Source organism: Polypterus senegalus, chromosome 5 (assembly GCF_016835505.1).
Source record: "Polypterus senegalus isolate Bchr_013 chromosome 5, ASM1683550v1, whole genome shotgun sequence".
NCBI lineage: Eukaryota > Metazoa > Chordata > Cladistia > Polypteriformes > Polypteridae > Polypterus > Polypterus senegalus.
Genome location: NC_053158.1, coordinates 76,074,545 through 76,097,594, shown reverse-complemented (window position 1 = coordinate 76,097,594; position 23,050 = coordinate 76,074,545). Strand labels below are relative to the sequence as shown.

Sequence of the window (23,050 nt, the reverse complement as noted above, 5' to 3'; positions counted from 1 at the left end):
TTAAATTACTGTATACTAACCCAGAAGCTTCAGTTTGCATCAATAACATTTGCTCAGACTACTTTAAACTAGAACGTGGCACAAGACAAGGATGCCCTTTGTCACCACTGCTGTTTGCAATTGCCATTGAACCACTGGCAATACATTGTCGAAATACTGATCAGATAAAGGGGATTAGCAGAGAAGGACTGGAACAGAAAATCTCATTATATGCAGATGACATGGTACTGTATATATCGGATCCAGAAAATTCTGTGCCTGCAGTCTTAGCAGCACTCACAGAATTTCAAAAGCTCTCTGGTCTCAGAATTAATCTGAATAAAAGTGTACTCTTTCCGTGAATTCGCAAGCATATAATATTAGATTAGACACCCTTCCTTTTATCATTGCAGAACAGTTTAAATACCTCGGGGTAAACATCACAAGTAAACATAAAGCTCTTTATCAACAAAATTTCGTCGTCTGTATGGAAAAAATTAAACAAGACTTGCATAGATGGTCAACCCTTCATCTCACACTAGCTGGAAGAATTAACACTGTTAAGATGAATATTCTTCCTAAGCTCCTTTTTATTTCAAAACATACCAATATACATTAATAAATCGTTCTTTAAGCAATTAGATTCAACAATAACCTCATTTATTTGGAATTCTAAACATCCACGCATCAAAAGAGCGACCCTACAAAGACAAAAGGCAGAAGGCGGCATGGCTCTACCTAACTTCCAGTTTTATTACTGGGCGGCAAATATACAGTCGATAAGAACCTGGACACAAATAGAAGAACATACACAGGCATGGACCGCAATAGAAGTAAAATCCTGCAGTACTTCTTTGTATTCCTTGCTTTGTGCTCCAATAAACACACGTTATCGGCAATACACTAATAACCCAATTGTGCTCCACTCACTTAGAATCTGGAACCAATGTAGAAAGCATTTTAAGACGGAGAAGCTTCTTTCTGTGGCACCCTGCAAAAGAACCACCTCTTTCAACCCTCACAAACATATGCAGTTTTAATATCTGGAAAAATTTGGAATTAACTTGCTTAGAGATCTTTATATAGACAACGTCTTTGCATCCTATGAACAATTACATTCCAAATTTAACATTCCAGCTACAAATTTCTTTCACTATCTTCAAATCAGGAACTTTGTTAAACAGAACCTTCCAGATTTTCCTCATCTTGCACCCTCATCCACGCTGGAAAAATTATTGCTCAATTTCAAGGAGTTAGACTCCATCTCTACAATATATAAAATCCTTTTACAATCCCTTCCTTTCAAAGATCCAAGAGGACACTGGGAAAATGACCTCTCAATTAATATATCAGAAAAGGAGTGGAAAGTAGCAATGCAGAGAATTCACTCAAGCTCCATATGCGCAAAGCATACAATTATACAACTCAAAATTATATATCGAGCACATCTGTCTCGACTAAAACTCTCCAAAATGTTTCCAGGGCATGATCCAACCTGCGAACGTTGCAACCAAGCCCCAGCCTCACTAGGTCACATGTTCTGGGCCTGCTCCAAATTAACATTATTCTGGACAAAAATTTTTAATTACCTCTCAGACAGTCTTGGACTCACAATCCCTCCTAACCCATTAACAGCTGTGTTTGGGGTTCTTCCAGAGGGTCTTAAAGTGGAGAAAGACAAACAAACTGTGATTGCATTCACTACACTGTTGGCACGCAGACTTATTCTGATAAACTGGAAGAACCCAAACTCTCCTCTTTTAAGTCAGTGGGAAACTGATGTGTTATATTATTTAAAATTGGAAAAATCAAATACTCAGTTAGAGGATCTGTGCAGACTTTTTCAAAACATGGCAGGATCTAATCAGTAATATTTTGAAATGATTTTATAAAGCACAGAGAATTTGTTGATTTAGGTATTTTTAAAAGCCTTAAATTTTACACCGTTTGGCTTGCTCTCTCTCTCAAGGGTGGGGATCGATCTGTTCTTAGCATAATTCTTTTTTTTTGTAAAAACTTGATTGCTATGTATTGATTGTAATAAAATTAATAAATAAATAAATAAGGAATGAACTAAGTTTTTATTACCATGCTAAGCTCTACAATTCAAAAAACATATAGTTATCAATGAGAAGAAGAACATATTTACTGTATAGATAGCAGAGAATAACAACATCAAAGTGAATATTAAAGGACTGCTGTATTATGTAGACTTTACTAATTACTATGCTGAATCGTTTATACTGCAGTGTTTGTATGTTGTGGAAGAATTACAAGTTGCTATATGATTTATATGTATGCATGACTATATATATATATATATATAAAATATACAGCATATGTATGTTTGTTTGCTTTACTCAGCAATTGTAAACAAATAATTATGTTGTCTTTTTGACATATGGCAACAAAACAGCTAAAATTAGGCCATTTCATCAAATAATAATAATCAAATAATTATATAATTAATATTTCATAGTAAGTTAAGCTGTGGTGGGCTGGTGCCCTGCCCGGAGTTTGTTTCCTGCCTTGAACCCTGTGTCGGCTGAGATTGGGTCCAGCAGACCCCCGTGACCCTATAGTTAGGATATAGCGGGTTGGATGATTGATGGATGGATGGATGGATGGATGGATAATAATCTAAGGGTGGCACAGTGGCGCAGTGGCACGGGGCGCAGTGGGTAGCGCTGCTGCCTCGCAGTTAGGAGACCTGGGTTCGCTTCACAGGTCCTCCTTGCATGGAGTTTGCATGTTCTCCCTGTGTCTGTGTGGGGTTCCTTCCACAGTCCAAAGACATGCAGGTTAGGTGCATTGGCGATTCTAAATTGTGCTTGGTATGTGTGTGTGTGTGTGTGTGTGCACACGCCCTGCCCGGGGTTTTTTTCCTGCCTTGTGCCCTGTGTTGGATTGACAGGGCACACACACACACACACACACTGTGGACTGTTGGAGGAAACCAGAGCACCCAGAGGAAACTCACGCAGACACGGAGAGAACATGCAAACTCCACGCAGGGAGGACCCGGGAAGCAAGTCCGGGTTTCCTAACTGTGAGGCAGTAGCGCTACCACTGCACCATCGTGCCGCCCTATAATATAATATAATATAATATAATATAATATAATATAATATAATATAATATAATATAATATCAGTGGCTTATTTGGAAAAGAAAGAATATCTAATATTCATATAAACTTTAGAGGAAGACTTGATACATTTATAATCTATGCAAGTACTACAGTCAATAATCCCAGTTATGTGTGTAGTGCATAGTGACAGTATGAGAAATGATAGCAAATAAAAACTTACATGCTCTCAAAGTAGTGTTCTTTTGAGCCTTAACATAGAAATATTTCTAAGATGCTTATTGAACGATTTACTAAAAAACTTGATAGCATGTTTTTCTTCCTCCACACGTCCTTACCCAGCATATCTCCCACCACAATAGACTGAGTTGCTTCAGAAGGCTCTCCCACTCCTGCAGAGTTGCAGCACCGGACACGGAAGCAGTAGGACTTCCCTTCCGCCAAGTCAAAAAGTGCAAAACGGGGTGACTTCACAGGGATTTCTGTGTTCACCCTCTGCCAGTTATCTGTGCCTGAAACACACTACAGAGAAAGTGGTGAGGGTCAGATGGCAGAGGTAAAAAATAATCAAAGACTCATTTTATTTTTATTGCTATTAATGATTGTATTCAATTATTACAAAACATATCTGTGTATCTTGTCAGCTTTTATCAGTTTTGCAGTAGCTCATAATTTATAACATCTTACAAATTAAAAACAGCATGAAGCTATGCCATCAGTTATTTAAGTCTGGAGTTTTTCCAGGGACAGAAGCACAAATGTGGTAAAAAAGGTTCAGTAGTACTATCACTAGTAGTAATAGTATTGTAAGGTGTACAGAGTACATTGAAATTCTTACTTGCATATACATCCCAAATTTAGAGATTATTCACCCACATGACAAGTTCCTTTATTTCCTTCTCTTTATCATGTAAAGGCTGGTTCACAAAAGTTTGGATAAAATTCAAACAATACAATTTTAATGGCCAAATGTTCTTCCTTTAACAGCACTAAAGCATCCAACAGCAGTTGTAAGAAAAAGAATGTATTAAAGCTCACAAGATTAATATATCTGAAATTTTAAGGTAAGTGTAGTTTTTCAGTGTTTTTTAAAAATGAAAATTTTCATAATGTATATATTGTATTTTTACTTACAACAAAGCTAATCTATTAAGCAGTTATTTTCAACAAAGTAGAAAAAAATAACAAAAATGAAAACAGCAGCAGTGTAATATAAAGATTTTGACCACAACATCATTCTTGATTTTTATATTAAAAAGGGAACATGATTTGCTTTCTTTTGGGATTTCCACAGGACTATTAGAAACATTACCTTTTCCACATAGTACATGATGCCTTCATGGCCCCTCTGACCTGGAGGCTTCCAGCTAAGGACAACATAGTTTTTAGTGGCTTCAATAATACTCAGTTCACAAGGCTTGCCGGGCACTACTCCCTCTGTTTGGAAAGAAGGGGTATACAGTAATGTGAACAGTTTGAAAATAGTTGCTTAAACATGCTGTATATTTATCAGATTATCCTCAGATTTCTTCTATTTTTTTCCAGCCAATATCTGATACACAATGTGTTCTTATAATTTATTATGCTACTGTATTAAAGCCAGTAGTGTACCCAAATTTCTTCTTTTTGGCTACACACTAAATTTGTAATAAAAAACATATAGTGTACTTTACAACAAAGATTTCATCGAGTAAAATAACAGTTTTATATATAACAGACATATAATCCAAAACTACAGGAATATTTAAAAATGTCGCTATGATTTCAAACTTTCCGTAAGTCTTTGAAAAGGTACCATGGTCTTTTGTTTTTCTCAAAATGCGTACAAGACTCAAACTTACAATTACAATACAATTAGAGGGAAGGGGTTGAAGAGGCTATGCCTGGAAAGAGGTAACACTGAAGAAAGTGCCCATTGCTGTTCTTCCCAGGAAAGTTAGCCATTTTTCAGTGAGATTGACTTTAAATTATTTATATGCAACTTTTCCTGCAAAAACAATGAAGTGGGACTGAGAGCCAGAAAGTGTGGTGAACTGTGACTTTTCAATGGTGGGCTGTGAAGAGAAAGTGTGAGGGAAAGGATTGAAAAACAAACCCCCCGGTGGGTTGAAGATGAATTATTAGATATTTTACTTGTGAATTGTGATAGTTAATTGACATCTGCTTCCTTTCTTTTTCTTGCTGATATTCTAATGCATTGCAAAAAAGGAAGAAGTGTTTCCAGAGATGAATATCTGGTAATACTTGTAAAGCTACAGATTTGCTCCAGTTTGGACCTGGTATGACATTAAATGATAAGGTCTGCAGATTTTTAAATTACACCTTAGTTCTGTTCTTAATTTAAAAAGAAATAACATTTTCAAATTCAGTTGATTAGTTCAAAGACAGTGAATTTTGCTCACTTCAGACCCACACTTCTAACTTTAATTACTGTATTAAATATCAAGGAGGAAGTTAAAAACAGCAAAACAAACAAACTGGGTATCTGTTAACCTTTTTAAAGTTTAAATATCTATGAAGGACTACTTCATATTGCATGCATTAATAACATAGCTCTCTTAGTTGCGTTGGTAATGGATACTGAGATTGATATGAAATCTTAATCAGTTGTGTATTGTGCTGATTGTATCCAAGAATGATTTGTGTCTTACTTCTTGTAATGTAATTTATAAAACCACATAATTAAAACAACACAATAAACAAAAAAACAAACTAACCCTAGACTTTTCCTACACCTACTGCATCCCATCCTATATGATCTACCCAAACATATGTAGTGGTGGGTTTCTCCATCCCACAATCCATAGTTCTCTTCAGCTCTGGACACCTTGCCTCCCTCAAGTAAGACGACTTGCATTTCTTTCCTAGTTGTTCAGCTCTAGCACAGGGAATCTGTTTACAACACCGGGAGTAACGTTTAAGGCTACAATATGCCACTGCATTCTAAATGTTCTAACTCATCATTTTCTCATTATTAGATTACAAAATTCAAAGATTTCTGCACATGAGATTGTTGCTTATGTTGCCTGTCTTGTAATTTGACAGTAATGTTGCTCCCTACCAACAGGGTGACATTTCCAAGGCAGCAATAAGTGCTATCTCAATGCCAGTTATTAGGGATTTCTTCTTTATCACTTACATTTCACCCTCAATTGGGTTTCTGGTTACTTTACCAGTGCCAAGACTTGCAACTGGACACTAAGCAAAGCAAAAGATACGTACAGCATTATATAAAGAGGATCAGGAATCAGATACAGTCAGCCCTGTAAGAGGTGGAGTCACCATCACACAGGAGAAGACTGATAATCAAATAAGAGTGTACCTGTATATTATTAAAAAATACAGACAAAACTATAGTTCAAAAGAGGTGGGGCGTCAAAACCAGCACAAGCAAACATCCACAGAATTAAAGAGCAAGGACAAAGCCTAGATGAGTAAATAAATAAAAGACTCAAAATGAATGAAAAGCACAGACAACCATACATGTAGATAGATATGCTTGAAACATGAGGACGTGAAAGGAAACTCTTATATCAGGCTGTCATTGTCAGCTTTAAATATCCGGCCTAATGACAAATGACCCTCAGGTTTACATACTATGTATTCTGTGTGCGGCCGCTGAAAACAGTCAATGCCAAAAGCTTAAAATGGTGCATTGCAATGCATGGCATCGAAGACACAACTGTCACCCTTGATGACCCTTACAATATGTTGCTTGTAGACCCTAGGAGTTAAAGGGGACTTTATCTGAGTGGCTGTTCCCTCTTAACTTGTGTCAAACCATGGTATATAATTGTGTTTGAAATGGGTATAGTGCAGCACTCTTTTATATTTTGTGGCAGTTATTCTTCCTGCACATATAACTATATATCAATGCCATTTCATGAACCTAAAACTGATGAACTAATCAAGATATATTATTACTTAGAACTTATTATTATGTTGGCAGCATTGTGGCGCAGTGGTAGAGCTGCAGCTTCGCAGTAAGGACAACAGGGTTAACTTTCTGTGTCATCCCTGCGTGGAGTTTACATGTTCTCCCCATGCCTGCATGGGTTTCATCAGAGTGCTCCAGTTTCCTTCCACTGTCCAAAGACGTGCAGGTTAGGTAGATTGGCGATGCTAAATTGGCCCTAGTTTGTGGTTGGTTTGTGTGTGTGTGTGTGTGTGTGTATGTGTTCACCCTGCAATGGACTGGAGTTGTGTACAGGGTTTGTTCCTGCCTTGCACCCTGTGCTAGCTGGGATAGTCTCCAGCACTTGCTGCAACCCTGGAGCAGATTAAGTCAGCATTTCTCAACCTTTAAGTATTTGCGACGCGAGTTTTCATAACAATTTTAATTGTGCCCCCCTAACGTTTTTTTGAAACCCTATAAAGTTTATTCCTATATTTATAGTTTTATTATACCTACTTAACTTTTATCAACATTTATCTAACTCTATATTTATTTTTCTAGTATAAGAATGTAGTTCAAGTTCATTTGTTTCGGTTTCGATAGATGTATTTTTCATATTTTCGATTCTTGTTTTCTTTTTTTCACATCTTCACGCCCCCTTTTTTGTTACTTTGAGAACTGCTGGATTAAGTGGGTTATAAAATGACATTATTATGGTCTAATTTTAGATATGTCATATATATACAGTGTATTCATAGCATCATTCATAGTTAAACATCTTTCCAGACCCCCTCAGATGTTTTGTCCTGATTCATACAGTTAAGCATTAATTCAGTTTTTTAGTGTAATGCAGTGTGCCATGAATGGAGAATTATCATTTGAGTTTGCTGTAAGTGATTGTAAGCAAACATATTCTTTACATTAAAGTAAATCTATACAACAAAAATTGTTTTTATAAAACAAACCTGTGGGCTCCTCCTCAGTTACAATAATTTGTCCAGTCCAGGGAGCTGATGCATAACCTAATCATACAAAAAAAGAAATTAAAATCAGCCCTTCTCATATAAATTGTGAAATAAGAACACATTGGCCATCTATTGATCTAACAGTGTTAGTTTTTCTGTTTCAGTGTAATTTAATGGTAAACTTTAACAGGCCTATAACAATTATTTGATTTCATTTTAAAGACAATTGATTCCAGTCCTATATCATATTAAGAAGAAGTTTATAATGAGTCCACAAAACATCTACTCCGAAAATACCACCGAAAATTGTTATAAGAAGAAACTAGTTACTTGAGTAAATTTGAGTAAAAGACTGACAGCAGAAAGCGATCAATATCCAACCTTGGTGCAGAGTTATTACATTTGAGAAAAAATGCTTCTTTACATACTGTATATACAGGCAATAGCACAATAAGATGATGATGTATATATAAAAAAAAACAGTACATACGAGCAGGAGAAGAATGGCCTAATGTACATAGTGCAAAACAGAATTGTACAGACATATAGATTATATTGAAGAGTAGATAAGAATGTAGATGGCAGTAGCGATGTAACCTACAGCATAATTACACCTAAACCAGCAAGTGGATACAGTGCAAGGCATGTTAGAGCAATCTTATATCTTGTCAGTATCAAAAAGGTCCATGGATAAAATGTCACATCACATGTATCGCATAATCCACATATCAAATCATCTAATCTTATGCTGACAATGTGCAAAATAATTGCATTTATTGGTAAACTATTGTTAAATAAATATTTAAATAAATACATAGCTAACAAAGCTTGTTAAATAAACTATTGTTAAACAAATACCTATGGAAAATGAAAGTTGTTCACACAGAATTCCACTTTTTAAATTAAAGATAGGATTTTTAATCAGTGATTTGGGGAGAGATGCAGGTTGTTATCTCCATTCTTCATGAAAACATGATATTCATTTTTTTCTCTGCTATCATTACAAATCACATAGGGTAAGTAACATTATTTTAGGGTGTAGTATTCCTTTAAATATTTGTCTTATTATCTCTTCAATATACTTGGATGATTAATTCAAAGAACAACCTGTGCCCTACTACATATTGGACTTTGTAGAAACAATGTTAATATTTCCCTAATGGTTCAGCTGAAAAGGTTTCTGCATTTTCCTTGAAAACTACATCTATAGTATGTGCAACATAGAATTCCTGCTATTTGTATCTTGTCAAATAATGAGTACCATCAGCAGATGGGAAAATAACTGTGTCCACCTTTCATTCTTGCTCTGTCAGCAGGATCCAATGCAGCAATGGGACTGGATACTCTTGATGGTCTGCTCATGCCAACTTTATTTACAGCTCGGACTCGGAAAACATAAGAGCGTCCTTCAATCAGACCAGTGACAGGGAAGCGAGCAAACTTAACAGGTGTGTCATTGCATTGGCTCCAGTGTGTAGTACCCACCTCACACCTACAAAAACATGCAGAGATTATTTTACATACATTGTTAAGAATGCAAGTGGCAATTAATCATAACAGCACAGAAGAAGAAATGATAATCACTTGAGAGAAGCCAGATAGACAGTGTCATGAGGAATGTCTGGTCTTTTCCCCTGTTGTGGGAATAAACTCTTACTTGGACCAATATCATCAACAATGGTGGACATACCTGTATTTGTTGAAATGGACTGTTACCTTTTCTAAAGGAGGGAGGTAGTTAAATTGACACAAGATGCTACGTATTTTACAAGTGTTTTCCAACCCATACCCATTGACTGCAGCTGGAGTGCAGAAACAATAATGTCCCAATTTTGCAGTAACTTTATTAATAGAAACTAAACAATGAGATGTTGTTCCACTATATGAGATCAAATTTGCATGTAACTTTTATTAAGATTAGAGCAACTTGGTGCAGATAAGTCATGTTTGCATTTATGTGGGATTATCTTATGGCTTGGTAAATTTATATCCTTAACTTCAGGAAAATGGACAGTGAAACAAGTTAGACAGATTGGGTTGTTTTATCTTACAGTAGGAGCTGATTTCATTACCTCAGAGATATAGCTGATTTCATTACCTCAGAGATATCACTTTAACAAAGTTTTGGCTTAATTTATTTAAAAGGTGCCTGTTAAAAAACTAGTATTGAATCACTGTAAATCATACTTTAAGGCAGCAAGGCTCTAAGTCAGTGCACCCATATATAATAACCACATATTCCAGCCTTCTTTAGCCTGTTCACTCATACGCTTATGAAGGTCAGTGCAAACATTGGCTGACCAGACCTGAATGAAAGAGAGAGAGATAGAGATAGACAGACACTGCGCAGCCTGCTCTTGCACAGAAATCAATCACTTTTGGTGTGGATTGTGGATCAGAGTCGGTTCCAGCTCTGCTTTAAAACAGACAGTTGGTTTTTTAGTAATCAACAGAAGTTGTGACACCTGTACAAATTGTTTGCTTCAACTTGCAAGGCTTAGTTTACTTTAATTGTTCAGAACATCTGTAGGCTGTAACCTATTATTTGTTCCCAGAAGAAGGCTTAATATTCTGAAGTTTCCTTTTTTTCAGTTTTTGCTAACCTAAACTTAGGTCCTTCCATGAAAACGCTAAATACAAAGAGGACTGTTTGATTTATGTTAGGTAGAATGCCCAGAGGGGACTGGGCGGTCTCTTGGTCTGGAACCCCTACAGATTTTATTTTTTCTCCAGCCTTTGGAGTTTTTTTGTTTTTCTGTCCACCCTGGCCATCGGACCTTACTCTTATTCTATGTTAATTAATGTTGACTTATGTTTATCTTTTATTGTGTCTTCTATTTCTCTATTCATTTTGTAAAGCACTTTGAGCTACATTTTTTGTATGAATATGTGCTATATAAATAAATGTTGATTGATTGATTGAACTTTACATTTAAACCTCTGACAGTTTACTGCTTACCTTTTCACCATTTTAGGTCATTTGTTGCATTTCAATTGATTAAATTTGAAGAAAAACTAGGAAAACTTTTGACCAGTAGTGTACATGCTACACAGGCGTCCCATCTTGGGACTTTGATAATCTGCTTGCCCTATAATTTGTTTATTTATTTAGGTTATGTTAATAGGCACTTGCAAATTGTCACTGTATATGAATATGGGTGAGTGTGTGTATGTGTGTTTGTTTATTTGCACGTGTGAATAAGAATGGTGCCTGTGATAGATTAGAGTCCTTCTCAGGCCTGTTTTCAGCCTTTTGCTCAGTCCCGGTGGGATAGCCTCTGGCTCCAACAACCCTAAATCTGATTGAGAAGGTTCTAGAACCTACCTACTGAACTCAGTCCATTGAGAGCTATAATCCCTGCACAACCCTCGAATGCACGTGAATGTTATGCCATGTGTGCTTTTTGTAATTTGTTTTCTCTGATCCCTCGCATACCACTTGACAGTTGTTTGTGTACTGTGCTGCTCTCGTATATAGCTATATTGAAATACAAATACCTTTACATAACAATAAAAAAATATTTTTAGTTACCTATATGTTTATTTAAAAACTAGGCAATTTAAAATAAATCTTTAAAATCGGATTTGATATTTTTAATAATGTCAACCTTTCCAAGGCCCCAGCAGCAGCCCCTCAGCATGAAAACAATTGGCTTAGATAGCAAGAGGTGTTGATTAGCACAATCAAGGAAAAATAGTGAGTTATACCTTTGAAAATTAATCAATTGTGTTAAAATGCTAACTTTTGATGGCCTTAATATGTATATTTAAGAAATTGCAAACATTTTTAAAGTATTTGCTAACCGTTTCACTGACTAGGCAGAAATCTAGCCTTGGAGTATTTTTGTTCCTTGTCTACTTAAACGATCCTTCTAGATCTGTTTATAATTGCCATGCGCTTTGCTTGCAAAATAAAGGAAGACACAAAATGAAAAATATATGTATGCATTCAAAATCTGAACAGTGCCAACATTAGAATGGAAATAAGATTAAGAAACAAACTTGCTAAAAGAGAAATGGTACAAAAACAAAAGTACAACCCTGCAGCTGAAGAAAATGATGAAACAAGGGCATTTATTCATCATAAAGAGCGGCTCTGTGAAGTACATTGCATCCTGGGATTTGGAAGACCATGCGTAAAAGGGCTTGTTTTAGATGTACTGGTCAGAACTTAAAGTCGAGTAAAAGTGGCAGTCTGAACGCAGGCTAAAGCAAAGTACACCCATTTACACCTGCATTAACATGCATACCAGTCAAATGACAATTGAGCACATTAACAAAACAGGCATATATATTTTGATTTATTTTAACAAATCTATATCCTTATATGTGATAGTTCTGCATTTAGTGAGTAGGTTCGAGAGTTGTCGCTGCACACTGCACCTGCACTTAGGGAGGTAGAACAAAATAGTTTGTACTATTCTACCTCTATTTTTTTTACTACTGTATTATTTCTGAGATGGCAGCGATAAACTAGCCACCCAGTTCTGTGAAGAGAACTACTGTACTTGTGTTCTGTTTTGTGTGTTGTACTTACCCCATTTTTAACACCTATTGCACGACACACTTGGAATGGGGTCTCTCTCTGAATTGCCCTTCCCAAGATTCCTTCCATGTTTTTTTTTTTTCTTGTCTTCTTCGAAAGCCAAGGCTGGGGGCTGCCAAACAACAGGGCCCTTTACAGCCCACTGGAGCATTCCTTGTGTGATTTTGGACTATACAAGAAATAAATTGTTGTTGTTGTTGTTGTGTAAATGCAATGGTGATGGCTCACACAGACCACATTCAGAGACAGAAGAGGATAGCAATCACATTTAGCATGACTGGAAATGCAAATGTGTTTTCTATCCACATACAGCAATCAAGTCAGCAGAAATGTGACATGTAATCCATCTAAATTGTATATGGATACAATCTATATATGAAACACATGTTAAAGTGAGTTTTTGAGAAAACGGAGGGCTCTCTGTAATATGTGTAGAATATTGATGTGCAGGGTTGAATTAAAAAGGTCCAAGTGCCAGATTAGTCCTGTGGGCCTTTAGTTTGACACATCTGCTTTGTGCCCTCCAGAGCCTCCTTATTACTTGATCTGAAAGCACTCTTCTTATCATTCAAGAGGGTTTTTATCTCCTTAGTAATCTGGGGCTTGTTGTTCGGAAAGCTATGTACTGTTTTTGATGATAGAATAGTGTCCACTCAGACGTTAATTGTATGTGATGCAGTGACTGAGTCCCTCAGCTAATGCTCATATGTTACTCGCACATCATTTTCCTGTCTGTCCTTTAGAAACACTCATTCAATCATTTAAGCCAGCAGGCTCTCTTTCCTCACCATCCTGATGACAACAGGTTGCCCTTTTTTAACAGGCTTGTAGCTGGGAGGAAAATGGAAGAGACTGTAGTCAGATCTGCCCAATGGTGGCACAGCTTTACATATATAGAAATTCTTATTTGAATAAAGCAAGTCCAGTGTTTAAAGTCTATGAGAGAAACATGACACATACTGATAAGTTGTTAGTCATTGTTCCTTCTAATGTCATATAGTTGAAATCACCACATATTGTAAATACAGGGTTAAAATTGTTCCTCATTAGAGTGTTTGTAACAGAGTGAATCATGTCTGTTGCTCACTCCCCATTTGCAGAAGAACAAGTATTAACATTAATTAGGACAATGTAATTTTTTTTCCCTAGGCAGATAATATGGACAGATTCCTACAGCCAGTATTTTAAAGTCTGGATTTTAGTTTTAATTGTAATATACCAGCTGCAGGACAGCTTGTTAAGAAGATAAACATATGACTCCTGATAAGATCAATAACTTTTTTTTATCAATTATCTCCAGGCAAATCATGATTCCTGCTCTTCTACAGTTAAATATTGACAACCCTGCCATTATGTAAAATAAGAGTGATATCTCAATTTTATTTTGTGCCTATAAAAGCATTCCCTGCTTACTATTCTAATGTCAGAGATGTGTTTAATCTTCAAGAGCCACTTTGAAACACTAACTTGTACAGTAATCCCTCCTCGATCGCGGGGGTTGCGTTCCAGACCCCCCCACGATAGGTGAAAATCCGCGAAGTAGAAACCATATGTTTGTATGGTTATTTTTATATATTTTAAGCCCTTATAAACTCTCCCACCCTGTTAACATTATTAGAGCCCTCTAGACATGAAATAACACCCTTTAGTCAAACGTTTAAACTGGGCTCCATTACAAGACATTTGACAGTTCTTTCTCACAATTAAAAGAATGCAAACATATCTTCTCTTCAAAAGAGCACCGTCAGGAGCAGAGAATGTCAGAGAGAGCGCTCGCTAAGAAAAGCAAACAATCAAAAAATCAATACGTGCTTTTAAGTATACAGAAGCACTGCGATAAAGCGGCATTTTGTAGAGGAGCGTCCGTGTCCTCTGTGCAAACAGCCCCTCTGCTCACACCCCCTCCGTCAGGCAGAGAGAGCGAGAAAGATAGAGAGAAGCAAACAAGCACCGCGCGGGAAGCATATCTTATAGCATTGAGGAGTTTTAGTTAATATGTAATACATGCTCTGATTGGGTAGCTTCTAAGCCATCCGCCAATAGTGTCCCTTGTATGAAATCAACTGGGCAATCAAACTGAGGAAGCATGTAACCTAAATTAAAGACCCATTGTCCAGAAAGCAGCGAACCAGCGAAAAATCTGTGATATATATTTAGATGTGCTTACATTTAAAATCCGCGATAGAGTGAAGCCGCGAAAGTCGAAGCGTGATATAGCGAGGGATTACTGTACATAATAAAAATATTTACCGTGGCCCAATATAGTTTTGCTTATTTCATTGCAGTTTGAGGTAGTACACTATACTTAGAAGGAGCTCTCTTTTCCCACACAAGAATGGAGATTGTGTAACTGTGGCAGTTTCGACCTTTTTACAGGCTCCCCTGTGTCTGCTGCTGAAGCGGCTCATTTAAATAAAGAAATGCCAGCTTATACTGCTGATGACACAACGCAATGCAGATATCAACCCTGGCTGATGCAAGAGTCAGCACTGTTACAGCACTATGAACAGTAAATATTAGGAGACAAGCTTGAGAGGCAATATAAATAAAACAAGTTTAGCAGCATGATCAGAATGAGAATGATGGTGAAAATGATAGCAAATAAAAATGTATAACCTGTCAATAAAGTAACCTAGGATGGGGCTGCCACCATCTACAGCAGGTTGTTTCCAAGTGACAATAACATAATCCTTGTTGGCATCTAAACAGCTAACATCCAATGGAGCACCTGGAGCACCGGCAATTTCTGCATCAGCATCTGAAAAAATGACATCATATTAGATTCTGACAAGGATAAATTATGCTGCAAATGTACATTACATAAGGCCAAATCTTTCACATGTCTTTTATGAGATCAGTTTCATCTGTGAAACTGAGACACAATATAGGAATAAACAAAATGAAAGAGAAATATATGCTCAGCTAAAGAAGCATTCTGCTATTTCCAATATTAAACTTTTACTTGTTTACTATTAATTTACTATATACTATTGATTTACTATTAAAATCTCTTCCTTCTACAAAAGTCAATGGCTCTTTTAGCTGTGTAGCAAAGCTGAGTTCTGCTGACTAGACATTGAGTGTGCTTGCCCAGCCAAGAATCTTAAGGTTAATGTTACACACATAAATTGCCTTTGGTTGCATGGACGGAATTAGCATCATGTCATATCTAAATGGAACTCGATAGCAAAAGTGCCTCTTAAAGAAATACACCTTGTAAAAAAGTGTGTGAAATACATGGCTCTCTTAATGGCCTCACACAATCTCATCCCTACTTCCAAAAATGTTATTACAGCGTTTAGGTAACTTTATCAAATTATTAGGATAAATATTAGCATAGTTAAAGATCACTTGCATCCAGAGACTAGTGATTTCAAAGGAATAAGTAAAGAGACATAGTTTCATCTCAGAAATCATTCAAATACTCATTTAACCTGAATTTTCATTGCTTATTCTGCTTTATTATTATTTGACAATATTCAGCTACTTCTAATTTTGGAAAGCTAAAGGTCTAATAGTTAAAGACACTTCCCTGATGACTTCCTAAAACACTCCTATGATATGTTATGTGCTATGACCATCTCCCCTTTACTTGAAGTGATGCACATTGGCATTCAGAGGCTACCAGGCCAATAATTAATAAATAATTATTTCTATGACTTCTTATATTTATAATAAAAAAGTAAAAGATCATTAAATGTATAAAAGTATTATTGAGTTGAATAAAAAAGAGTAATAATAAAATATCTCCAACATAGCTAAAATTATTGTATCATAGTTTGCTGAGAACCCTCTAGCAGAAAAATTGTTTTAAGTATTTTTATTATACATCTTTCCATCTATTTTATGCTATTTCTCAAATGAGGGTGGGTACAAATTGAAAAGTGCCGTACAGAATTCCTTTTTACCTGCAAAACCTTCCAGAAATGTTACAGGCTGTGTTTTTGTACCAGCATGTCCTGTGTGTGCAGCGGGGCTTTCTCTTAGTGGTTTGGGCAGTTCCACTTTGAAAGGCTGTCCAACGGACAGGCTCTTTGCACTGTCATGAACAGTAAGTCTAGCTCTGCAGGCAACCTGTTTTTCATATGTCACGTACTAATTGTATATTTTTGGTAAATGCCCATAGTTTATAACTATAGGTGAGGTAAACCCCGGGGTTTGGTGATAAACTCAGCTGCTGCTTCACCACATTGGATAAGTAAAAATAATCACAGAACTGTAGGTCTGATTCAAAAGGAGATAACTCACCTAATCCTTCCTGGTCTCGGTTGTGAATTATTTCATATTTAGCTAAATTAATGATAGGGTCAAATGCCTATGTCTACATGGGTTTTTCTCTACACATCCCCAAAAAAATGAGTGTCAGTTAACTAGTGATACTAAGTTGGTCTTATTTGGCCGTGTGCACAAGTGGGCCTTGCAGTCATGTACTGGTATCTTCCTCCCTTACACATAATGCTGCCAGGGCAAGCTTGGGTCTACTTTGATCCTGATTTGTTTTAAGTTGGTTTAAAAAAGTGATGTGTTATAAATACCATTTTGTTTGTATGGTGAACAAAAAAAATTTCGTTTTTTTCTTGAGAATGGAGCTCAGGAAAATAAGTACATTACCACATTTTTTAAAGTGGGGTTCATTGCTGTAAAGGATGAAACATTTGAAAGCCTAGTCAGATATTGGAACTTGTGTTTGTTATTGGAATTTCATCATTTCCTTAAATAATAGCATCTATTCATCCATTATCCAACCCGCTATATCCTAACAACAGGGTCACGGGGGTCTGCTGGAGCCAATCCCAGCCAACACAGGGCGCAAGGCAGGAAACAAACCCCGGGCAGGGCGCCAGTCCACCGCAGGGCACACAGACACACCAAGCAAACACTAGGGACCTAACCTGCATTGTCTTTGGACTGTGGGAGGAAACCAGAGCACCTGGAGGAAACCCACGCAGACATGGGGAGAACATGCAAACTCCACGTAGGGAGGACCTGGGAAGCGAACCCGGGTCTCCTAACTGTGAGGCAGCAGCGCTACCCACTGCGCCACCATGCCGTAAATAATAACATGTTCATGTTAAATATAAAAAAATCACATAAATTATTAAAACACATAGAAAGCTTTTTGCCTTACCTCGGACAAACACATAAGCACTATAGGTGTCATATCCCGATTTGGTCACCACACGCATAGTGTATAGGCCCTCGTCTTCCTTGTTCAAGTGATTGAGGGTCAATGTAGCACGTTCACCACTCCAGTGCATCTGTACCCATTTTGATGGTTCAAGAAGAACATCTGGAATGAAAGTTACATACAGTAAATACATAATATATAGCTTTGCAAAAAAGCTATTAATTTCCACCAGCCTTGTTTTATGACAGATTTTGCACTACATCACTTACTACAACAATCTTGTTATGACTATTAGCTTATGTAGGAGGTTTTGCTTGTCAGTGACAGTATCAAAAATAACTCACAGAAATGGATAGCCTTTCAAGTTTACCATGACATTGAAATTCTGGTCCATAATTCCGTTGTCCTATATCCAAGTTAAGTATGGTATCTAATCAATCAGCATAGTGACACCCAGAGTTGGCCTTGTATACAGTCTTCTTTTACACCATCATAAGTGTAGGTTTTCTCATTTGATTTCACTCTTCTCCCCATGTTCCTTCTGTTATTTGAAATGCTACATACTCTTAGACCCAGCTATGCAAACAGTTTACAAAATAGCTTTGATTATCAGACAGTCTTATGATTGAGGGGCTATATACTTAAGCAGGGCAAATCCCCCAGAAAATGTTTCACTGTTCTTTATTCGTGCTTTGGATCTTTCAGATATTTGTCTGCCCTTTTAAACATTTGTTTCTGTTTTAGTGCTTCAAATAGTTCTTGGTGTGTAAGAGAATTTCTACTAGTTTTAATGGTTCATCTGTCTTTGTAGAATGAGCTTGCTAGCATTTTAAACTAATTTACTGAATCCTGACCCTGCATCCTCAAGCAGTGTCTGCCCATAAGTATTGTAGCTGTAACCACTCATTTGATTCCATCTTTGAGATGTTTGGTGCAAGGTATTTTGTGTCTACATCATTATATAGCTGTTCACTGTTCTTGTTGCATGTGGACTCATGGTTATTGGATGACCAGGCCTCGACAGGCTACCTGCTGCTCCATCCCATCCAAATTTAGCAGCAGAAATTCTTCACACACCAGCACCAATGCTGCCCAGTCTTGTACTTATTCTTTGAATTTTTCAGGTAATCCCATTCTACTCAGTGATTAACTTTGGTGTTGTACCCTGAACTCTACTTCACTTGCACGACTTTGTGTTGCCTAAAATGTTATTTACTACATTTTTAAATGTTGCTAGGCTCTAACCTTAATCACTTCATTTTAAATGCTGGTGAACTTTCTTTTACTTTCTCTGTCTTTGAATTGAATTACTGCCATCATTTTTCCAAACGTATTTCTGGACAACAGGTTCTTTCACTAATATTTAACTTATCCAACATTTTACTTTTCTAATTCTGCCTCTGACTTTCAAAGTTACATGCCATTCACAAGTATGATGCCATCACCATCTTGCTGTATCACAACCTTGGTTAATCTGAGTTCTGTTCTAGTCTTTAAATACAGCCAGATGATCTTATGTGCCACTTGCATTGCTGAACAAATATTTTTGCAACAAATGCTTTTGAAACTGGTTTTACTTTATTATGGAAAACTATACTCTATTCTTCATCATCTCCTTGAGTAATCTGCCTCTTATAGTTAATTTTTATCATTATATGTTTTGTTGTTTTAGGTGCCAGTCAGCAGCAGCAACAAAATCAGTTTTGGTATTATATCACAAACAGAGCAACACACTATCTTTTCTCCTAAACATCAACTCACAGGGGCTCTAAGATAATCATAAAGGCACTTAGTACACTTTCAAATAATAGATATTCTATTAATTGAATAGCTATGGTTATGAGATAGCCATATGAAACATCTATTATAGGCACCATTGCATATTAATTGTGGAATATGCCATGGGATACTTGGACACTATTCTCTTTCAAAGTGCTTTTGGTAAAGTTATTACTAAAGGGCCGTCAAATGATCTATTTACTTATTTTGGTATCCCTATGGTGTACTATTCTTATCTCTGATGCTTGTAGTATAATCTAAACAGCAGCCATACTACATTGAAGCACTACATGGTACTCTCCAGCGCAGATCCATTGGATATTTGCTCTTTTCATCACTCTTTTCAGTTTTTTAGCTGCAGTAGTTGGAGATCACATATGCTGTCCTGCATCTGGCACTGAAGTTGCTGAGTTGATTGACAGAATTCCAGCTTGTGCTGCTACTAACGAATGATGATGTTTCAAAGGTTTTTCAAAGAAGTATCAGGCGTGCTAACTGATAATGTTCTGGACATAGTAAATTCGTCACTAGATACTGGGGTCTTCCCAGACTGTCTTAAAACTGCTGTAGTTAAACCCCTACTTAAGAAACATAATCTCGACCCCTCAGCTCTTGAAAATTTTAGACCCATCTCTAACCTGCCTTTCTTAAGTAAAGTTTTAGAGAAGGCAGTCATTATGCAGCTAAATGACCACCTCAATAAACATGCATGCTATTCTTGATAAATTTCAGTCGGGTTTTAGAACAAATCACAGCACAGAAACTGCACTCGTTAAAGTAGTAAATGATTTGCGAGTGAATGCAGACAGAGGCCATTTATCTGTTCTCATCCTCTTAGATCTGAGTGCTGCATTTGACACCATTGATCACAACATTCTTAGAAATCGCTTTAGTCAATGGGTGGGCCTCTCTGGCACAGTCTTAAATTGGTTTGAATCCTACCTGACAGGGAGAAAATTTTTTGTTAGTTGTGGGAATTACAACTCGAAGACACATGATATCCAATATGGTGTTCCACAAGGCTCTATCCTGGGTCCGCTGTTATTCTCAATCTACATGCTTCCGTTAGGTCAGATTATCTCAGGGCACAACGTGAGCTACCACAGCTATGCTGATGACACACAGCTGTACTTATCAATAGCACCTGATGACCCGATTCTATTGATTCACTAACACAATGTCTGACTTGTATCTCAGAATGGATGAATAGTAATTTTCTCAAGTTAAATAAAGAGAAAACTGAAATTTTAGTGATCAGCAATAATGGATACAATGAGGCTATTAGAAATAAACTGGATACATTAGGATTAAAAGTCAAGACGGAGGTAAAAAGTTTAGGGGTGATTGTTGACTGTAATCTGAATTTTAAATCACATATTCATCAGATCATTAGGACAGCATTTTTCAATTAAGAAACATAGCTAAAGTTAGACCTCTTATATCACTGAAAGATGCTGAGAAATTAGTTCATGCGTTTGTTTTCAGTCGACTAGATTACTGTAATGCACTCCTCTCTGGACTACCCAAAAAAGATATAAATCGTTTGCAACTAGTGCAGAATGCAGCTGCTAGAATCCTAACTAGGAAAAGAAAATCAGAACACATCACACCAGTTTTAATGTCACTACACTGGTTACCTGTGTCATTCAGAATTGACTTTAAAATTCTGCTTATGGTTTATAAAGCCTTAAATAATCTCGCCCCATCTTATATATTGGAATGTCTGACATCTTATATTCCAAATCGTAACCTCAGATCCTCAAATGAATATCTCCTTAGAATTCCAAGAACAAAACTTAAAAGAAGTCGTGAGGCGGCCTTCTGCTGCTATGCACCTAAAATCTGGAATAGCCTGCCAATAGGAATTCGCCAGGCTGATACAGTAGAGCATTTAAAACACTGCTGAAAACACATTACTTTAACATGGCCTTTCTATAACTTCATTTTAATTGTAATTTAACTTAATCCTGATACTCTATATGTTCAATCTCCTCAAAATAACTATTCATGGTGGCTCTAAAATCGGTACTGACCCCTACTCTCTTTTCTGTTTCTTTTTCCGGTTTCTTTGTGGTGGTGGCTGCCACCTCCACCTACTCAAAGCTTCATGATGCTCAAACAATGATGGACGGATTAAAAGGCAGAAGTCTACGTGACCATCATCATCATCAAGCCCTTCCGTGAGAACCCTAAATCCAAAGAGGACTGTTTCATTTATGTTAGGTAGAATGCCCAGAGGGGACTGGGCGGTCTCATGGTCTGGAATCCCTACAGATTTTATTTTTAACCCAGCCGTCTGGAGTTTTTTTGTTTTTTTCTATCTCCCCTAGCCATTGAACCTTACTCTTATTCGATGTTAATTAATGTTGATTTATTTTGTTTTCTTATTGTGTCTTTTATTTTTCTATTCTTTATTATGTAAAGTACTTAGAGCTACTGTTTGTATGAAAATATGCTATATAAATAAATATTGTTGTTGTTATGATGAAGAAATCCCAAGTCTGATGCAGCTCATCAGTGCCATTACAATATTCACAAAAGTTCACTGAATCAGGAAATTGTGGCAAGCTCCAGCTTAATTTGTGAATTCAGAGTGAAAGAGCTTTCTTTCAAACAGGTAACAAAGAATGGTGAGTAATTACCATAACATTCGCTTAGATGTGTTGTCTATCCAATATTTCCTCTTCCTTCCAACTATTTACATTGTTAATCATAAGACAAGTGCTGTCATCTAAGTATCAAATGCAGAACTATTTTACGAACAATAAAACAAGGAACAAAAGGCTGACCATTACACCACATTTTCTTTGCATTTGTTTAAAGACATTAAGAGACTATTAAAAATAAAACATCCAATGGCTGATAATATTTTGAGTGCATCAATAAAACAGTAAAACTGATATTTACAAAGGCAACACATACTGATCAGAAAGACTCAACGCACCGCCTTTTTTGTTTAGCGTACCACATGTTTTTTTTTTTTTTCCATTTGAGTTGCTCAGTTTCTGGGTATTTCAAGAGAGATTTAAGAAGTTTATTTTCTGAAGTATCAGTCACATGCTCCAAAAAAATATGCTTTGTTAAAAAAAAATATGGAACAATTCAAAAGATCCTGTTTCAGAATGCTGCTGTTAAAATTACAATGCCATATGCTATAAATTTCAGCCAGGGGACAGAGACATGTTACGTATTCCTAGTTTCTGACCTTAGTGCCAAGGGTGGCCTTATGCACTTAAAGAGGACTGGAGATGTAAATAATATTATGGTGTAACATGATAAGCTGTAAAAATAACAGTTACATCATGTCAACCTATTACACCCCAGGGTTAACAGAGAACCCATAACAGGAATATTAACTTTAAAGAAGAGTTTAAAGAAGAAGAAAATGTATTCTTCATAGAAGTTACTAATTTCTGAGATATTTGTAAATACTCTGAATGACAAACTTGGTTAAATCCATTTCCCACTATATCTGCACAGCCTCCTGTGTGGTGGTTGAAGAGCTCTTGTATATATATTAGAATTCCAAAGCTAAAAAGGTAGAAATGTCCAAAATGTTGAGAGGATACCCCATAGTGTTATCCTGGTAAGACCATCTGAGATTCCTTAGCTGTTCCGTAGTAATTTCCAGACAATCACTGCTATCTCTCAATGTGGTGCCTGTTGCTTA

At 36.6% G+C, this 23,050-nt stretch overlaps 1 protein-coding gene across 4 annotated transcripts in view; it reads right to left on the bottom strand.

Moving 5' to 3' along the window:
• The window catches only part of LOC120530374 (M-protein, striated muscle-like), a 151,468-nt gene that overhangs the window by 82,651 nt on the left and 45,767 nt on the right, over positions 1 to 23,050 (bottom strand). For all 4 annotated transcript variants that reach the window (XM_039754834.1, XM_039754835.1, XM_039754836.1 and 1 more), the window contains exons 10-15: positions 17,602 to 17,763; positions 15,090 to 15,231; positions 9,220 to 9,419; positions 7,928 to 7,984; positions 4,380 to 4,504; positions 3,406 to 3,589 (exon numbers count right to left, since the gene is read on the bottom strand). In XM_039754834.1, the coding sequence (XP_039610768.1) occupies positions 3,406 to 3,589; positions 4,380 to 4,504; positions 7,928 to 7,984; positions 9,220 to 9,419; positions 15,090 to 15,231; positions 17,602 to 17,763 (870 nt within the window). The remainder of the gene's footprint in view (positions 1 to 3,405; positions 3,590 to 4,379; positions 4,505 to 7,927; positions 7,985 to 9,219; positions 9,420 to 15,089; positions 15,232 to 17,601; positions 17,764 to 23,050) is intronic.